This window comes from Squalius cephalus (assembly GCF_949319135.1).
Source record: "Squalius cephalus genome assembly, chromosome: 10".
Taxonomy (NCBI): Eukaryota; Metazoa; Chordata; class Actinopteri; order Cypriniformes; family Leuciscidae; genus Squalius; species Squalius cephalus.
In genome coordinates this window covers 17,967,664-17,986,533 of record NC_137131.1, presented here as the reverse complement: position 1 = coordinate 17,986,533, position 18,870 = coordinate 17,967,664, and the positions used below count along the sequence as shown (strand labels likewise).

At 37.3% G+C, this 18,870-nt stretch overlaps 1 protein-coding gene across 17 annotated transcripts in view; it reads left to right on the top strand.

The window, feature by feature from the left end:
* The window catches only part of kif1aa (kinesin family member 1Aa), an 81,673-nt gene that overhangs the window by 13,541 nt on the left and 49,262 nt on the right, over window positions 1–18,870 (top strand). For 16 of the 17 annotated variants that reach the window (XM_079882855.1, XM_079882854.1, XM_079882853.1 and 13 more), the window contains exons 1-2: window positions 273–540; window positions 2,995–3,158. In XM_079882855.1, the coding sequence (XP_079738981.1) occupies window positions 3,053–3,158 (106 nt within the window). In that variant the 5' untranslated portion in view covers window positions 273–540; window positions 2,995–3,052. Of the gene's footprint in view, window positions 1–272; window positions 541–2,994; window positions 3,159–18,870 lie in introns of those variants that run through there. The other variant, XM_079882847.1, reaches the window with a different exon arrangement.

Below are 18,870 nucleotides of genomic sequence, written 5' to 3'. Positions count from 1 at the left end.
AGCCATGTTTGTGTGTGTGTGTGTGTGTGTGTGTGTGTGTGTGTGTGTGTGTGTGTGTGTGTGTGTCTGTGTCTGTGTGTGTGTGCACGCGCACCATACTCAGCGGGGAATCTAATCTCCATCCCTCAACCCCCCTCCTCTCTCCTCCCCCTCTCGCTCGCTCTCTCTCTCTCTCTCTCTCTCTCTCTCTCTCTCTCTCTCTCTCTCTCTCTCTACTGCATTGATGCTTCTGCCTTCCTCACTGATGATGTCACTGGTTCACTCAGTCTCAGCATCACCAGCAGAGCCATTTTGACTTCTACATTACAGGGCACTGAAAGATCTCTCCTCCAAGTAGCCTTCCTCCTGACAAGCAGGCCTCAACGGGCATCCAGAACAAATAAAGGATCCTTTGTTAAACAGAGGGAAAAGCAGATTGTTTTTGACATATCAGAGGAAGAGCTCAAGAAAAAGATTTTGAGAAGCCAGCGCAAGAGACAGTAGTTGGAGCTGATCTGTAGAGTCAATAGCTGAGAGCATCAGAGGATCTCCATTGTAAAGGTAAGAGTTTTTTTTTTCATTGTCAGCGTGTTCTAGAGGACAATGCAGTATTAATGAGGCTCTGTGTGTTTATTTGGTGTTGGGTCACCAGGGTGGGACTGCTGTGGGGTGCGGCCATTCAGAGCTGTCAACAAATCCAGACATTATTATTATGACAGAGAAGTGTTTTTTTTTTTTGAGAAGTGAGTAATGGAACAGATGTTGTTCGTCATAAATGGCCCTCTGTCCTTGTGTACATATTTCTAAGTGCGGGAAGGATAAATGCACTGTCATTCATTGTCTCAAGCTGGCAGGCACACAATAACGAATCACGATTTGAGAATTTACAGGGCAAGGTATTTCATTTATACTTTTTTTTACACTACAATCTTTTCTTTTCTTTTTTTATATATAAGAGTTAATATAATAGCGAGTGGGGTAAAATATTATGACTTCTGGCATCACACGCTTATGGAATTGTCGGTCCCACTGTGTTCTAACAGCACTATGCAAATGATGTCAGGCACAATTAATGATTTATGTAGATTTCTTAACACTTAGGTACGCAATGATAGACAGCAAATTAAAAATAACCTTGAATATTTATGATTTTATGATCTACACTGCAAAATATTACCTTAAGGCACACTTTCTACTTGATCTGGCCCTTAAAATGACTTTTATTGGTGTAACATTGTAGTAATAATTTTGACTTTTGACAGTTTTAATTGTGATGCACTGTATGTACAAAATCCATGACTTTTATCCTTTACTTAAATCTTCTGCCCTCTTCTTTATTTAAAAAATGGCTTGATCTTTTTCCTTTGTGGTCTTAAATTCTCTTTTACCAATCATGTTAATCACAGATTGTTTAGAATGGATGTGTATAGTTCAAGTGTCGGTCACAATACATGTAATATCAAATGTATTTCATAGTTACGTTTTCAACTCAATAACACTAAAAACCGCAGCTTTTTAACATCTTTGTAAAGTGACATGGTTCATGTTAAGGGGTCTAAGACTCTAAGTAGACTGAAGAGTAATGATAGAGACTGAACTTACTCTGGCACACCAGAATGTGACTCAGCATGATGTCCTTATAATTGGCAATTTCAAAATTATGCTTACATGAGATCTCTGTACGAGCTCATTTATATGTATTCAAATAAACCTCCTAGTTACTGATGCAAACACATATATAAACTGAAGTAGAACTCTTTAAAGAAGATTGAGGCTTAAAGGCCATAAATCTCCCCTGACACATTAATTGAACCTCCATTTTGGTCCGACTAAGAGGCTGAGCTGGACTCGGAGTGGGTGGCAGCCAGTTCTGTTATTTGGCTATTGTAATCCTAGGAAGCGTACTGACATTTAGCCAGCCGTGCACTTCTTTTGTTGCTGCCGGGCCGAGTATCTCTCTAGATCTGTAGCTGACCGTGCATGATCCTTTTACGGTGAGGTCATATAAACACAGCCTTCCCGCTTTGTCTGAACATTGAAATATTGAAAATTTTTAGGGATTTATTGTTTAACCTTGTTGTAAGTCACAACTGAAATCATGTGTTTGCTTTTCATCCCTTCATGCCATTTTGTTTTATAGATTCAACAGAAATTATACTCATAGTTGCTATGGTGATAGGCAGCTTAACAGCTTTCCCGAAACTAGGTGTAATTCAATTTCCAATGGAGAAGAGTCTAAATCAATATTTCTCTGCTGCTATATAGTAATGGAACTACAGACTGAGTAATATCCTTTATTTTCAGAAATGCTGCACATGCGTGCAGAAATATGTGTATTATTTTTTGTGCATTGATCAAAATGTCTCAATCAATTAGTAAGCATCTTTCCATGAGTAATTATTATATTTAATAATAAAATATCCGACCCTACAGAGGATAAGCAGAATGGAATAGTATACTATATTTCTATTAATATTTTTATTAAATATATAGGCTACATTTTAATAATTACACATGGAAATATGCTTACTAATTGATTGAGACATTTTGATCAATGCGCAAAAAATAATACACGCTAAATGTAAATTAAAATCCATATTTCTGCACTCATTCAGCATTTCTGAAAATAAAGGAAGAAATATATATATATATATATATATATATATATATATATATATATATATATATATATATATAATATATATATATATATATATATCTGCAGAATTTATTCATCTTAGTTAATGTTAATCTCATCATTTACTAATATAAAAAGTGTATCTGTTTACATTAGTTAATACACTGCGAACTAACATAATAAATATATATATATATATATATATATATATTACATATCTATTACATATATATATTACACACACACACACACACATATATATTACACATACACATTCCACATTATAAATCTATGATTAGATATAATAGCTATAGATCTTCCAGTTTTCTGTTTGTTGACATCAGTGTTCCATCAATGCTCTATTCTTCTGTTGGCAGGTGTGAGCACTGACCTGGGCTTTTAAAGGAGTGCTCTCAGCACACACACAGAGGCACCATGGCTGGGGCCTCGGTGAAGGTGGCGGTGAGAGTTCGGCCCTTCAACTCTCGTGAAACCAGTAAAGATTCCAAGTGCATCATCCAGATGTCAGGAAACACAACCAGTAAGTACCCAACTGCATCTGAGCCCCAGTGCTTCCATGACGAACATCCAGCAGTTAAATCGAATACTCAACAGACTCAAGTTTATAGATCATCACTTTTATTGTGTGTCTAAATATTGTTTTGGCTTGCGTGCGTTGTGTTTATCTGAGTGTTTGACCTCATCTGCAGGATTTCATAAGGGCAGCCATTTTGAGATGATGTGGGACAGTAGCTAACTGATCACTGAACCGGGGGCGAATAAACTCTTAGTAAATCTGATCCGACATGATTTTCATAGTCGGCCATTAATCTAATGTGGCCACAGAAAATTACAGTTATTAATACCAAGGAAAAAATAAAGGGTTGTTGCGATGAACTAATCACAACTGACAAGCAGAACTACCAATGACCACTGCTGCTGTAATTATTAGTGATCAGTTTTGGTTTGCTATTTTCACTTGTTTAGCTGGTAGAGTGGTCATTTTCAAAGTAACTAATGAGAAGGCATCATTCTTTGGGTCATTGAATAGTAAAAGAACGCATAATCAAGACAACTTAAATGGTTTAGATGAGGTAGAAGAAAGTTTATTAGGTTGGTGCTAATTTTCCCATTTATTTTACATTTTGCAGTTTTAATTTATTACTGGCCTAAAGTAATATATATTATTATTATTTTGGGAAAAAACTTAGAATACTGTCCCATCATTAATGAATAATATACTGGAAAAAAAGAGTAACGTAATATTAACATTCTAACTACTAATAACTAACTGATTAACGAATTAGTAAGTAGTGCTATAGTCGAATGTGGTAGTTCACTATTAGCTAACCAATAACTGCTATTTTTTCATACCTCCCAGAGGACTACTAAGAACCTCTATATACAGGTTCATAATTAATGTAGTGAATAATGCTTAATTCTGAAGTGAAGATCATGGTAACCTTCTAGTAATGACTCAAGTATTACCAAAGAAGGAATTAATGTGTATTGTTCACATTAATCAAGAACCGGTATATAGTAGTTCTCTGGGAGGTATGAAAAAAAAAAGAAGTAGTTATTGATGTTAATATTGAACTACCACATTCAATTGAGCGCTATTACTTACTAATTCGTTAATCAGAGTTTCTTGTTAGTTAACAGTAGTTACTAGAATGTTAATATTGCGTTACTCATTTGTTCCTATGTAGTAATTAATTAATGACGGAACAGTATTCTAAAGTGTTACCTTGTTTTGTCTTTGTATTCTATAGTGTGCTGTAGAATGTCATAGAAGGGTTAAATGTATTATGTTAAAATATTATTTTAAATTGGGATCGGGGTAGCCTATTGCCTATACAGTTTTACAGCAATGTCATCATACAGAATAATTTCTTGGTTGCAAGTGTGAATGTGCTTGGAGAGTTGAGGGAACTAATCGTTGACTGGAGAGAGATTTGATTTCTAATCTGCCAGCTGGGCGAAGCCGTCGGTCAATAATGAATGAGAGCTTGTGAAATATTTAGAGTCTGGCCTAATTTAGCTTCCTCCCTTCCACCTTGTGTTGCTTGAGAAAAAACAATGTGTCCACCGTCGTCTCTTCACCTGAGGTAGTTCTTGATGAAATGTTGATGTTTACATCAGATATTGAGTCAAAAAGAATTGCAGTAAAAAGCCATAGGCCATTTGTTATAGCATTTGACTATTTGTAAAAACACTGTGCACATATCTGTACAAAAGGATTCTCATTATAGAGGATGTAATATTACACCACCGTATTGTTGTACAGCTCAGGTCAAGGGTTTTACGAAGGGTCTGGCAAATCTGTAAGCCTTGTTGCAGATGTTATTTTTGTTGTTGTACGTTTTCTGGCGAGCTGAGCTAGTGGGGCATAATGTAAATATGACATTGATAACAGTGAGGATAAAAGCCTAATACACCAAGCTCCAGTTATTTTGTTTTAATGGGAACAGAGTAGACTGTGGAGAACAATGGAGAAATGAGCCATCAAAAACAGCAGTAACACTTACTGTCATTGTAAATGGATTGTGGTTGTCAACCTTGTCATATTTCTAATATTTAGAGATGAACTTCGCTGCTATGACAATATTTTCAAAATCACATCTGCCATCAATTCAGGCAGTAATGGAAAAAAATATCTATATATGAGTGACAATATATATAGACTACATATATATATATATATATATATATATATATATATATATATATATAAAAATATATATATATATATATATATATATATATATATATATAAAAAAAATATATATATATATATGAGTGACAATAATTTTTGTTACAATATACTATTATATAGATATTTTTAGAGTATATATATATATATATATATATATACACATATATACTGTATATATATATATATATATATATATATATATATATATATATACTTACATATATATATATATATATACTGTATATATATATATATATATATATATATATATATATATATATATATACTGTATATATATATATATATATATATACTGTACTGTATATATATATATATATATATATATATATATATATATATATATATATAATATAGACAGTGACAATAATTTTATCCATATTGTCATTATGTCCATACTGTGAGTTTTAGCGCATACCCGAACAAATAAATATGTTCATAAATATCCATGAAAATCTATGAATAATAATGAGTCCAGGCTAGTCTATTAGCCATTGAGGACATTAAGTGCACTTATCACTCTGTCAAAAAAAAAAAATTCAGCATCACTCACACCATTTACAAATGAATTCTGACGTTCTTGAATACATTAGCACATCTTCTTGATGCATTGCTAATTTGAACATTTGAGGTGAATTCAAATGCACAGCTGGTAGTGCCTAATTAAGACAACTTTGATTACATAAGACATCTTAGGATCTTGATAACTTTTTACTATTTAATGAGTACATTCCAGTTTGCCAGAGGATGTTATGTGCATTTCCACCCTTAGAAAAGAGAGGATTATTCTATAGTATCTGCCTCAAGTTGTTTTTTCTATGGTGTTTTTCTAATAATGACATTTCGAATCTCAGCCAGCATTGACACAGCATAACATTAACTTGCAATGCTAGATTACCTGCACAGACATCCTGTGTGGTTTGCCTGTGTCTATTCAGAGTCCACTCAAAAGCATCCTTTCAAAACCTTCAACACAATCGTTTGGCACCTTAAACACAAAGGCCCAGCGGAGTGGCGTAATGGAAGAGATCTATTCAAAATCTAATGTTAGAAACAATCAATTGCTTAACATGTTTGACGCTGTTTTTGTTGAGCATGTGGATTCTGTAGGTTAAAGGCACCTTACTCGAATCACAGAATCTAAAAAAATATGCATTAACACACATGCAAACACACGTGTGACTAGTTTTGTAGATTGCGGCCCTTTTCTCCTTTGAAAGGTAGACTCGGTGTACGGTAAGAGGGTCGATGATGTCATGAAAGAGCCTTTCTAGTCAGCAGTAATTTGGAGAGAGGCCAGTCCCAGTCTCATTCTGAGGGTGTAAATAACTGGTTGTTAGTGGGAGTCTGAGCCCAGAGAGTGTCTTTTGTGCTACATGCCGGCTGCTTTGTCACCGCTGCCAGCTTGAGATGGGTCAATAGCCGAGTTCCCACAAAGCTGTAGAATGGCGGAGAGCTGAATGATCGACAGCTCTGACTGGTTTAAGCCACCCTGCTATCACATTGGGCCGCTCACACAGGCCTTTAAGTTCTTATAAAGGGGTTTCCTTTCCGTAGGAAATTGTCTCATTACTGAACCACTGAAGATTTTAGCGCTGTTCCCTGCGAGACAACTAATGTAAGATTCAGCCTAATGGTTTCTAACAGCAAAAAGTCTTCACTGACACAGGCTTTCATTTGTTTCAGCTGTAAATTCTGTGTGATGTTCTCAGTGATACTGTGGTAATATACATGTGGTAGAAGTCCATTTATAAAAGATAGTGAATTATCTATTTGATAAATCCTGAAATGGACTTTAGCTGAGGGAATTTGATTGCCATTTTGATCAGAGCACTAAATGATGCTCCCCTGATCACATCACTCACAGAATTGCCTTCCCTTATATTGGTTGAGAATGGTGTGCTTGGCAATGGGGTCTTCAGTCTTTAATAGATTAATCTGTTTTATATTTATGGTCCTTTACGGTTGTTTTATTGCAATATAATCCCAGTGAGATCTTGGGTAAAAGCCATGGAACGCTGTGTGACATCAATGATCTTTTATTTCAGACTGTACAATACACATTGCATAGGAGTTGTGCCAAACACAGCACGAAACAAAACAGCAGCACAAAACAACAACACAACACAGCAGCACAAAACAACACAACACAGCAGCACAAAACAACAACACAGCACAAAACAACAATACAACACAGCAGCACAAAACAACAACACAGCAGCACAAAACAACACAACACAGCAGCACAAAACAACACAACACAGCAGCACAAAACAACAACACAGCACAAAACAACAATACAACACAGCAGCACAAAACAACACAACACAGCAGCACGAAACAACAACACAGCACAAAACAACAATACAACACAGCAGCACAAAACAACAACACAGCAGCACAAAACAACAACACAGCAGCACAAAACAACAACACAGCAGCACAAAACAACACAACACAGCAGCACAAAACAACAACACAGCACAAAACAACAACACAGCACAAAATAACAACACAACACAGCAGCACAAAACAACACAGCACGAAACGAAACAACAACACAGCAGCACAAAACAATACAACACAGCAGCACAAAACAATACAACACAGCACGAAACAACAACACAGCAGCACGAAACAACAACACAGCAGCACGAAACAACACAACACAGCAGCACGAAACAACAACACAGCAGCACGAAACAACACAACACAGCAGCACGAAACAACAACACAGCAGCACGAAACAACACAACACAGCAGCACGAAACAACACAACACAGCAGCACGAAACAACACAACACAGCAGCACGAAACAACACAGCATGAAACGAAACAACACAAAACAACAGCACGAAACGAAACACAAAACAACAGCACGAAACAACACAGCATGAAACAACTCAACACAGCAGCACAAAACAACAGCACAAAACAACAACACAACACAGCAGCACAACACAACACAGCATGAAACAACACAACACACAGCACGAAACAACCCAGCACAAAAACACAGCACAAAACAACACAACACAGCACGAAACGAAACAACACAAAACAACACAGCATGAAACAACACAGCACGAAACAACACAACACAGCACGAAACAACACAACACAGCAGCACAAAACAACAACACAACACAGCAGCACGAAACAACAACACAGCAGCACAAAACAACACAACACAGCAGCACAACACAACAACACAGCAGCACAAAACAACACAGCAGCACAAAACAACAACACAGCAGCAAAAAACAACACAACACAGCAGCACGAAACAACAACACAGCAGCAAAAAACAACACAACACAGCAGCACAAAACAACAACACAGCAGCACAAAACAACAACACAGCAGCACAAAACAACACAACACAGCAGCACAAAACAACAACACAGCACAAAACAACAACACAGCAGCACAAAACAACACAACACAGCAGCACAAAACAACAACACAGCACAAAACAACAACACAGCAGCACAAAACAACACAACACAGCAGCACAAAACAACAACACAGCACAAAACAACAACACAGCAGCACAAAACAACAACACAGCACAAAATAACAACACAACACAGCAGCACAAAACAACACAGCACGAAACGAAACAACAACACAGCAGCACAAAACAATACAACACAGCAGCACAAAACAATACAACACAGCAGCACAAAACAATACAACACAGCACGAAACAACAACACAGCAGCACGAAACAACAACACAGCAGCACGAAACAACACAACACAGCAGCACGAAACAACACAGCATGAAACGAAACAACACAAAACAACAGCACGAAACGAAACACAAAACAACAGCACGAAACAACACAGCATGAAACAACTCAACACAGCATCACAAAACAACAGCACAAAACAACAACACAACACAGCAGCACAACACAACACAGCATGAAACAACACAACACACAGCACGAAACAACCCAGCACAAAAACACAGCACAAAACAACACAACACAGCACGAAACGAAACAACACAAAACAACACAGCATGAAACAACACAGCACGAAACAACACAACACAGCAGCACAAAACAACACAGCAGCACAAAACAACAACACAACACAGCAGCACGAAACAACAACACAGCAGCACAAAACAACACAACACAGCAGCACAAAACAACACAACACAGCAGCACAACACAACACAGCAGCACAAAACAACAACACAGCAGCACAAAACAACACAGCAGCACAAAACAACAACACAGCAGCAAAAAACAACACAACACAGCAGCACGAAACAACAACACAGCAGCAAAAAACAACACAACACAGCAGCACAAAACAACAACACAGCAGCACAAAACAACAACACAGCACAAAACAACAATACAACACAGCAGCACAAAACAACAACACAGCAGCACAAAACAACACAACACAGCAGCACAAAACAACAACACAGCACAAAACAACAACACAGCAGCACAAAACAACACAACACAGCAGCACAAAACAACAACACAGCACAAAACAACAACACAGCAGCACAAAACAACACAACACAGCAGCACAAAACAACAACACAGCAGCACAAAACAACAACACAGCACAAAATAACAACACAACACAGCAACACAAAACAACACAGCACGAAACGAAACAACAACACAGCAGCACAAAACAACAACACAGCACAAAATAACAACACAACACAGCAGCACAAAACAACACAGCACGAAACGAAACAACAACACAGCAGCACAAAACAATACAACACAGCAGCACAAAACAATACAACACAGCAGCACAAAACAATACAACACAGCACGAAACAACAACACAGCAGCACGAAACAACAACACAGCAGCACGAAACAACACAACACAGCAGCACGAAACAACACAACACAGCAGCACGAAACAACACAGCATGAAACGAAACAACACAAAACAACAGCACGAAACGAAACACAAAACAACAGCACGAAACAACACAGCATGAAACAACTCAACACAGCAGCACAAAACAACAGCACAAAACAACAACACAACACAGCAGCACAACACAACACAGAATGAAACAACACAACACACAGCACGAAACAACCCAGCACAAAAACACAGCACAAAACAACACAACACAGCATGAAACGAAACAATACAAAACAACACAGCATGAAACAACACAGCACGAAACAACACAACACAGCAGCACGAAACAACAACACAACACAACAGCACGAAACAACAACAGCACAAAACAACCCAGCAACAAAACAACACAACACAGCACGAAACGAAACAACACAAAACACAGCACGAAACAACTCAAAACAGCAGCATGAAACAACACAGCACGAAACAGCACAACACATCACAACACGAAACAACACAGCAGCACGAAACAACATGACATAGCAGCACGAAACACAGCAGCAGGAAACAACATAACACGAAACAACACAACACAAAACTAAAAAAAACAACACAAGTAAGCATGTCACACTAATTGATCAAGAAATATTTTTTTTTTTCTACAAAAAGAGAAATATTTTATGATCCCTGAAAAGTGTACAGTTTGAACTCGGCTTAAACAACATTGTGGTAGATACCAGACCATACTTTCACAAAGTGAAAAGTATCATCTTGTTGAAGTAGTTTTCACCTTCCTGAATAGTTTTGATTAAGATTAGTCTGATCACATTGTTTTAGTCTGCATGATCATCTGGCTAATGGTAAAATGGAGTGTAGTCATCTGTCTATAATGAAAAAATCACATATCTAACTCACTATAGTGGAAAATGATATAGTCAGCTATACTGGAAAAGGTTTTTTATTATAAGGTCACTAGTCACAGTGAACTTTTGTTTGACCTTTATTAAGTGTATACACTGGTTACACACATTCACACTCATTGAAACTTGAACCCAAAATCTCCATCTCACTGCACACACACAAACGTCAGCAGTCGCCACGTCCTCTTCTGGGTAATAAAAACGATTAAAAAAAACCTCCTTATTAGGTTTGTGCATTTACCGCTTCAGCCATGACTCATGTAACAACTACTGAAATGGTGGACATGAATCATTGTCATTATTGAAAGCAGAGCAAAGGAGAGATGATGAGAGGAGAGGAAAGAGGTCTGATATTGACCGCACAAGACCATTATTGACAATTTACCCATTTATATATTAAGAGGGTTTGTAACGCAGTTCGTTGTTATGGGAAGGAGGAGGTGGGGACCGGCGAACATTTACAGACTTTAATAATAAAATAAACAAATACAAAAGGAAAGTAAAGACAGCAGCCCCTCACGGACGACTGCGGTCACATAAACCACAACATAAATCCAGGCCTGTCCTCTCGCTCTTCCTTTATGCTTCCACTCCTCTGTGAGAGATACGAGACCAGTGTGTCGCGCAGGTGTCGCTCATTATTATTAATCACGCCACCTCGTCCTGCTCGCCACAGTGTTTTAACAACATACTTCATGCTGGAATACAACGGATCAGGAGCATGAAACCAGACACCATGACTGCTATAAATAATTCAAGCAGTGGCATCTCAAGGTTAGCAATATTAGGACTAACTAGGTTTGATTGATAGGACTCCAAACCCATCACAGTTTCCAAAATGTGACCTGCTTGCCTCCTATTACTACATTTACATATCAGCGTTAACACTGTGACTACTCTTAACCAAGAGCCATTTATTCAGCTTAATGTCTGTTGAACTCTTTTGCAATATGTAAAAAAACACATATAGCCTATATTACAAAAGTTATGTTTACACATTCTTATCAGTTTTCTGTTATTTTTTTACTTAAAACTGCTACCATCCAAACAAAAAAATAAAATAAAATACCAATTTAGAAACTTTGAGCTGCAACTGAAGCTGTATCCATTTTACTGCCTGGTCTATGGAGCAGCAGCCAGGGTGGAACAGGATGGAGGACAGGAACGAACTACAAACAGAAAAAAAAAAAAAACTAATCAAAATAGAAACCAAAAATAAGACTTGAGAAAACTAGTGCAAAAGACTGGAACTAGACTACAGCAAACTCAAAAGAATAAAATGCAACAACTAGACCTGGCATGGGAATACTGTCTAAAAAATCAGTAGACAAGCAAAAATCTCACACACTCTACATACACACGCAGCAAACCAGCAAAGACATGAGGGAAAGGAGCACAATATAAAGGGTTCAGAGCACATGAGGATCAGGTGAGCACAATTAATGAAACAAGGATGGCTACACAAACAAAGACAAAGCCATGTGCTCTGGCACAAGACAATCAAAGAAACATTGAACAGAGACAAGACTGACAAGACTATCAGGGCAGAACCCTAACAACAAGAGTAGATTTAACATGGCAGTGCTTCTATAAAGGTGACGCATGATGTCCCCTGGGCTATGTGGTGCTATTATTATTACTCATATACTCTTATGTACAGCTGGTACTGCACTGCCTTAGAGACAGATAGACACAGATGTATAGACTGGTTAAAAGGGTCTGTCCCTTTTACCGACACAAGTGAATGAATTATTTCAACCCAACTCCTTAAAGGAGAACTCCGGTCAATTTTAACATTGAGCTCATTTTTTTGTACATTTGGAGTGCTGTCAATACAGAGAACAACGACAAAAATCGGTGTTGCCTACACCGAGTTATTCTATTTTTAAAATTTGCACCCTGTTGACTTCAATGGGGCAAGTACTAAACCTGCTTTTAGCCTCTTAACATCCTTGATGTGTCATTACAAGTGCACAGAAAAAATGCAAATTTTAAAAATAGAATAACACGGTGTAGGCAACACCGATTTTTGTCGTTGTTCTCTGTATTGACAGCACTCCAAATGTACAAAAAAATGAGCTCAATGTTAAAATTGACCGGAGTTCTCCTTTAAGTGCGGTCGGCCATTTTAGAATAGAGCTTCCTGTTTTGAATGACGTGGCCTCAGGATGTTGCTTCATGTATGTGATGTTCAGATTCACATGTTCAGATGTGTTTTGATATGGAGCTATATGAGAGTTTAAATTAAAAACCATATAATTAGGATATTTCAGCCTTTTTATGGAGAATATTTCTTTAATATGAATTAGATTTGCTAATTGTTGGAGCCCAGTTGTCCAATGGGTGTTTTAGTTAGCAGAGGAATTGATTTGTTTTCAGGCATTAGCTTTGCTTGAGTGATATCATATAAAACTAGAACAGAGCTTTACAGGAGGGATTATACAATGACATGTCCTTCTGTTACTCGGCAGCTGTGTGTGCGTGCGTGCGTGCGTGCGTGCGTGCGTGCGTGCGTGTGAGAGAGAGAGAGAGAGAGAGAGAGAGAGTCAGAAGTGTCAGAAACATGTTTTATGTTGTATCAGCGGCTTATGTTGTATTATGCAGTACTGTGGTGCTGCAACTATGAGGTCCAGAAGTGTTTTCTTGTGAGATTGCTGGGCTATTGGCTTTTGAAATTAATTGCTTCAATCACAATTTTCTTAACATGGTATTCTGAAACCTTGATTTTTCTTTTTTTTTAAGCTATTAATCCATTTGTTTTAATGATAAATCAATAAATTTGTTTTCTGTTACCATTTACTCCCCTCGTATCTTTCCAAATTCATATTACTTTCTTTCTTCTGTGTGCTTGAGCACATTACTTTGTCCCGCCTCTCTCATCCCGCCTCCTTGTTTCCTGTTACCATGCCCACTTGTTTAATCCTTGGCTGTGTCTGAAATCACACCGTATACCCTTAAATAGGGCACTATTTGAGGGGACAGCCATTTGTAGTGGTGTCCGAAACCATAGTGGACTTTATCGAGCGCACTCATTCAAATCCCATAATGCACCGCAAAAATGAGTGTACAACTGATGCACACTCAAAGGCTAGAGAATTCCCACAATGCACTGTGAGGGTCGTGCCAAAAGAATGAAGATGGCACCCGGAACTGAATCATCCATCCATTTTCGAAACCGCTTGTCCAATGTGGCTACAGCGTTATGTCATTCAGGGATAAATTCCTTTTTAATTGATTATTAAATAGTTTAATTAAGGTTTATACATGCTAGTTTCCATGACAGAGTTCAAGATAAATATACTGGATATTTTAATATACTGGAGCTACCAGTTTGCTAAGTTTTAAATTATTATTAAACAGCAAGCACAAAGTATGCAAAAGCGGCAGCTATTCCGGTGCACTCGGGCTGTTTTTAACTCCGCATTTACGTGAACTTCCCTAAGCACTGTCCCTCGGAGGAATCCACACCGCCATTTTGAAGAGCATTCAACTTTGTCAAGTGGACGAAGGAAGTTTATTTGGACATACCCTCGACCCCTTGATTTTGACAGAGGGAGCGAGTCTACTAAATATGTACACACCATGATTGTGATGTCACACCAGATCGTGCTTAATTTAGTCATTTTGACATTTTACTGCATTTAATTATTGTAGCTACCTTAAGCTGACCGTTTTTTACACAGTTATAGTTTTTTGTATTGTTCTCATTTTTTGTTTGTATATTTTTTTAATATTTAATATTTAATATAAATATATTAAAATATTAATATTAAATATTTGTTTATATAATTTTTAACAGGTCAAGCATACATACAGGCCTATAGAATGGTGGTAAGCAATTGTATAAGGGAAAATATATATAAATAATAAATCAGCTCCATAGCAGATTCCAAGTGATCAAGGGTTCCATTTAAATAAGGGTTCCTCCAGTAGTGAACACTCGTGCAACGTAAGCAATGACATAGGCCTACAGCCAAGCGAACGAGACGGAGGGAAGGGCCTAAAAAAATTGGACTCAAACGCAGCCTCAGTGGTTCGCCACTCGTTTTCATTTACTCTTTCAAGTGGACTATATTAGTGGAGAAATGTAGGGAATAGTGAATGAGGGTATATGGAGTGATTTGGAACACAGTTTAGTCCTCATTAGCCTGATTGTGTTCATCTGATCCTCATGTGCTCTGCTCCATATTTATTGTGCTCCTTTCCCTAATGTCTTTGCTGGTTCGTTGTGTGAATTGTGTGTGTACTTCTCTTGTGTGCATGTTAGTCTACGGGCCTTGTTAGACACTGCTACTTTAGTCTTTTCCTGCCCGTCTTGTATTTATTTCCTTTTGATAATTCTAGTTTTTCTTCAAGTTCATGTCAAGTCAAGTTCAAGTCTTTATTTTTTGCTTGCCTTTTATTTATTTTTCAACCTACCTAGTTCCCTGCAAAGATCCAGTCTTGTTTTGATTTTCTTTGCTTGCTGTTCCAGATTTTTTTTTTATTTCTTGTTTATTACTATTGTTTTCTCTTTTTTTGCAAGCTCCAGTCATATTTTAGTTTCTTTATTTTGTTTTCTCTAGTTATAGTTCTTGTCATTTTTTATTTTGCTCTTGTTTAATTTTTTTTTGTCATCTCTTGTTGTCTTGTCTTGTTTTGTTAAGTCTTGTCCTGTGTGTGTGTCGTGTTGGTCCCTGCCCTGCTTCATGTGTCCTTCCTGGTCGCTGACTCTCCTGACCTGGCAGCCAGTCTGGGGTTTCAGCGGTTAACCAAGCCTCTGGTTCCTTGAGCCTCTGCCTTGTCTCCATCGTTGCCGTTATAAGCATTTGGAGCTCCTGTTGTTTGCCCTGCCCTATTGTTTGGACTGTTCTTGCTTCACCAATCTTGTGTTATGTCTCCTGTTGTTAATAAATATCACCCCCCTCGCTCATTCTGCGTCTGGGTCCTCTTACTCAGAACCGTGACAGGATCAGGTCAATTCACGAAGGAATCATTCAGACCGGGTTTGTGAGCTTGATGAAACCGTTCATTCTTGAAATAACTTTTCAAAATTTGGAATAAAGCACATTACAGCTAGACAAAGTTTATTATGTATTTATACATTAGTGGCGTTTTTGTGTCCTTTTCGAAGCTCAGTTTCAGTTGACAAAAATTATTTTAGAATTTTGTTTACAATAACACCCAATGACTGTCCCATTCAGTGTAAATACATAGAATATAATGGCCAGCACATTTGGTAAAGTGTCAGAGGATGTGTTTAATTTGTAATGTCATGAGGGTGAGTAAATGACAATTGTCATTTTTGGGTGAACTAAGGATTAGTTCCTTAGGATTAGGGGCAGGGTTAGGATTAGGCAATCAGGTACTGACTTCAACTAGGGGGGTAATAATTTGGCAGGGGGGTCGGAATTCGGCACAACACCGTACACTCTGTACACTCCGAATCACACGTAGGCCAAATGATCGTAAATTGAGGATGGTTTCTACGTAACATTTTATAAATGAGGCATGTGAGCTTTCATTATGTTCACTTTAAACAATGTCCTTATCTAGGTCGTATAGAAAATAAAACGTATATTTCAATGATGAACCAATCAAATGCATTCTATTTGTTGAGTCTCCAGCGTCCCTGGAGAACCAAGATTAGAGTTTGCTTAATGCAGAGAATCCTTTTCAACCTATTGACTCTCTGAGGGTCATTCTTGAATAGCCTTTTCTTTTCTTTTTTTTTAGGTCAGAACACTTTAATTGGAACTTAAATTCATCACATTTATCTTGTTGCCTTTTTGTTGACTGTGTTAGTTTCTGTAAAGCTGCTTTGAAACAATTTGTGTTGTGAAAAGCGCTATACAAATAAATGTGAATTGAATTGAAATTTTATACATGGGAAAATACCACTGAAAGTGTGTGTATGTGTGTGTTCAGAAAAGTTTTCCTCATCACTGACTAAATTCAATTTCTCAGTCCAATAATGGTTGCTCAACCATGTACTGAAAATATGTGTACTTGAAATGTCCTTTTCATGGTTATTGTGCCTTTTTGATTCATGGATGATTAAGTATATTTAATACTTAAAAGTCTATTTTTATGTGGCTTTGGTATTTGGTCTTGCACATCCCGCCATATGGCCGCTGAGATGTATTTCAGAACAGAAACAGTATGTTCTGCTCATGCTGCCTGTCAGACTTCTGACTGTAGCGCCTGTGATGACGTGTGGGTTGGCTGTGAGTAAGACTGACGCAAGAGCAGGACCGTTCCGTTAATCATGTTTTGAGATACATGATTTCAGTGATGTGAAGTGTTTGAAATTGCACAGTTATCCTTTATGTTGCTAGACAAGCAGAGTCCATTTAAATGATGTTTCCTCCATGATGCACTCAGTGTTTTTGGCGATGCGCTTCTCTTGTAATATGGTTGTGCATTCATTTCATACACATTTTTAGTGGGATAGTACTAGTTATCTCAAGTGAAAAGTATTGATTTATCTGTGTTTATTACATGTGCTTATACTTTTTTGTGGAGTATTGTGCAAAGAAACCTGTCTCTTGGCAAATTGGGCTTCTAAAGGAAAGTTCAAGAGGAGCAAGTTCATTTAATCCTGTCAATCACAACACAGTATTTAAAAATTCAAAAGGCCGCTTGCCTTATTCCTATGACAGTTCTTTCAGCATGTGTCCACCACCCCATCTTCACCTTTATTTTATTCATTTTAATGTATTATTTATTATTGATGGAGTTGTCCAGAGGAATATTTAGAGCCTGCGTTGAGTCTCATGCTTAAGACCTCCATCAAGGCCAGCAAACTAAACATGTTTTTTCTTGTATCTCACTCAAGGATAATATGAAATATGAAGTCGGGAAGCTTTTTTATGGCTGGGTAACACAGTAAGGTCAGAATACTGACCTTAGATTGTAGAGACTTGGTGTAATTCTTTCTAGCTCTTTATCTTTTCCTCTTGATCTCTCATTCTTTCTTATACACAAAAACTCTTCACAGGTCAGTCCATATATGGTGGACTTTCAATTGCATATCATTTTCTGACATTATTAGTATTATTTCCTATCTTCCTAAAGTTAGCGGCACTTGTGCTTCAGAAGTTTGTGATGATCATGTTGTCCAGCATGATTTAAGACGTTCCAATGATCATCTTGTGCTTCGATGGAGGCAAGAACATGTGAGCTTTTGTGCGAAATAGTAAATGTAAATATGTAAATGTAAAATCATACATTTTACATCATAACCGTTTTAACGTTTTAAATTGTTTAAAATAATTGTAAGGTTTTGAATTACAGATTTAAATGTATACAGCATATTAGGCATACACTAAGCATAGTTTTGGGGGCCTGAAAATGCAAACTTTTAAAAACTGTTTCTGAAACATTTTTGAAAACAATACCGTTATTGTCTCCATGTAAACCACAAAAACGTGAATTTGGGAAAACGGTGTCGTCATGCGCATGCGTATTACGTGTTCAGTCTGTAGGTGTGCAGTGTTTATTTACAAAATGACGTATGAGACTTAATTCAAAAACATAAAAAAATACTTACCAACCTCCAACTTTTGAATGTTAGTGTATTTGGTTTATGCACCTACATAGCATTTATAATGCAAGTTCAAATGACTCAAGTCTTCCCATATAGACGTCATTTTCATTTACACCCATTACCATATTTAGATGAACATAATTACTAATTTGTGATTCTTGCCTCTCTGTGATGACTTTCAGTTACTACTGGTGGGAGAAGCAGGGTTTA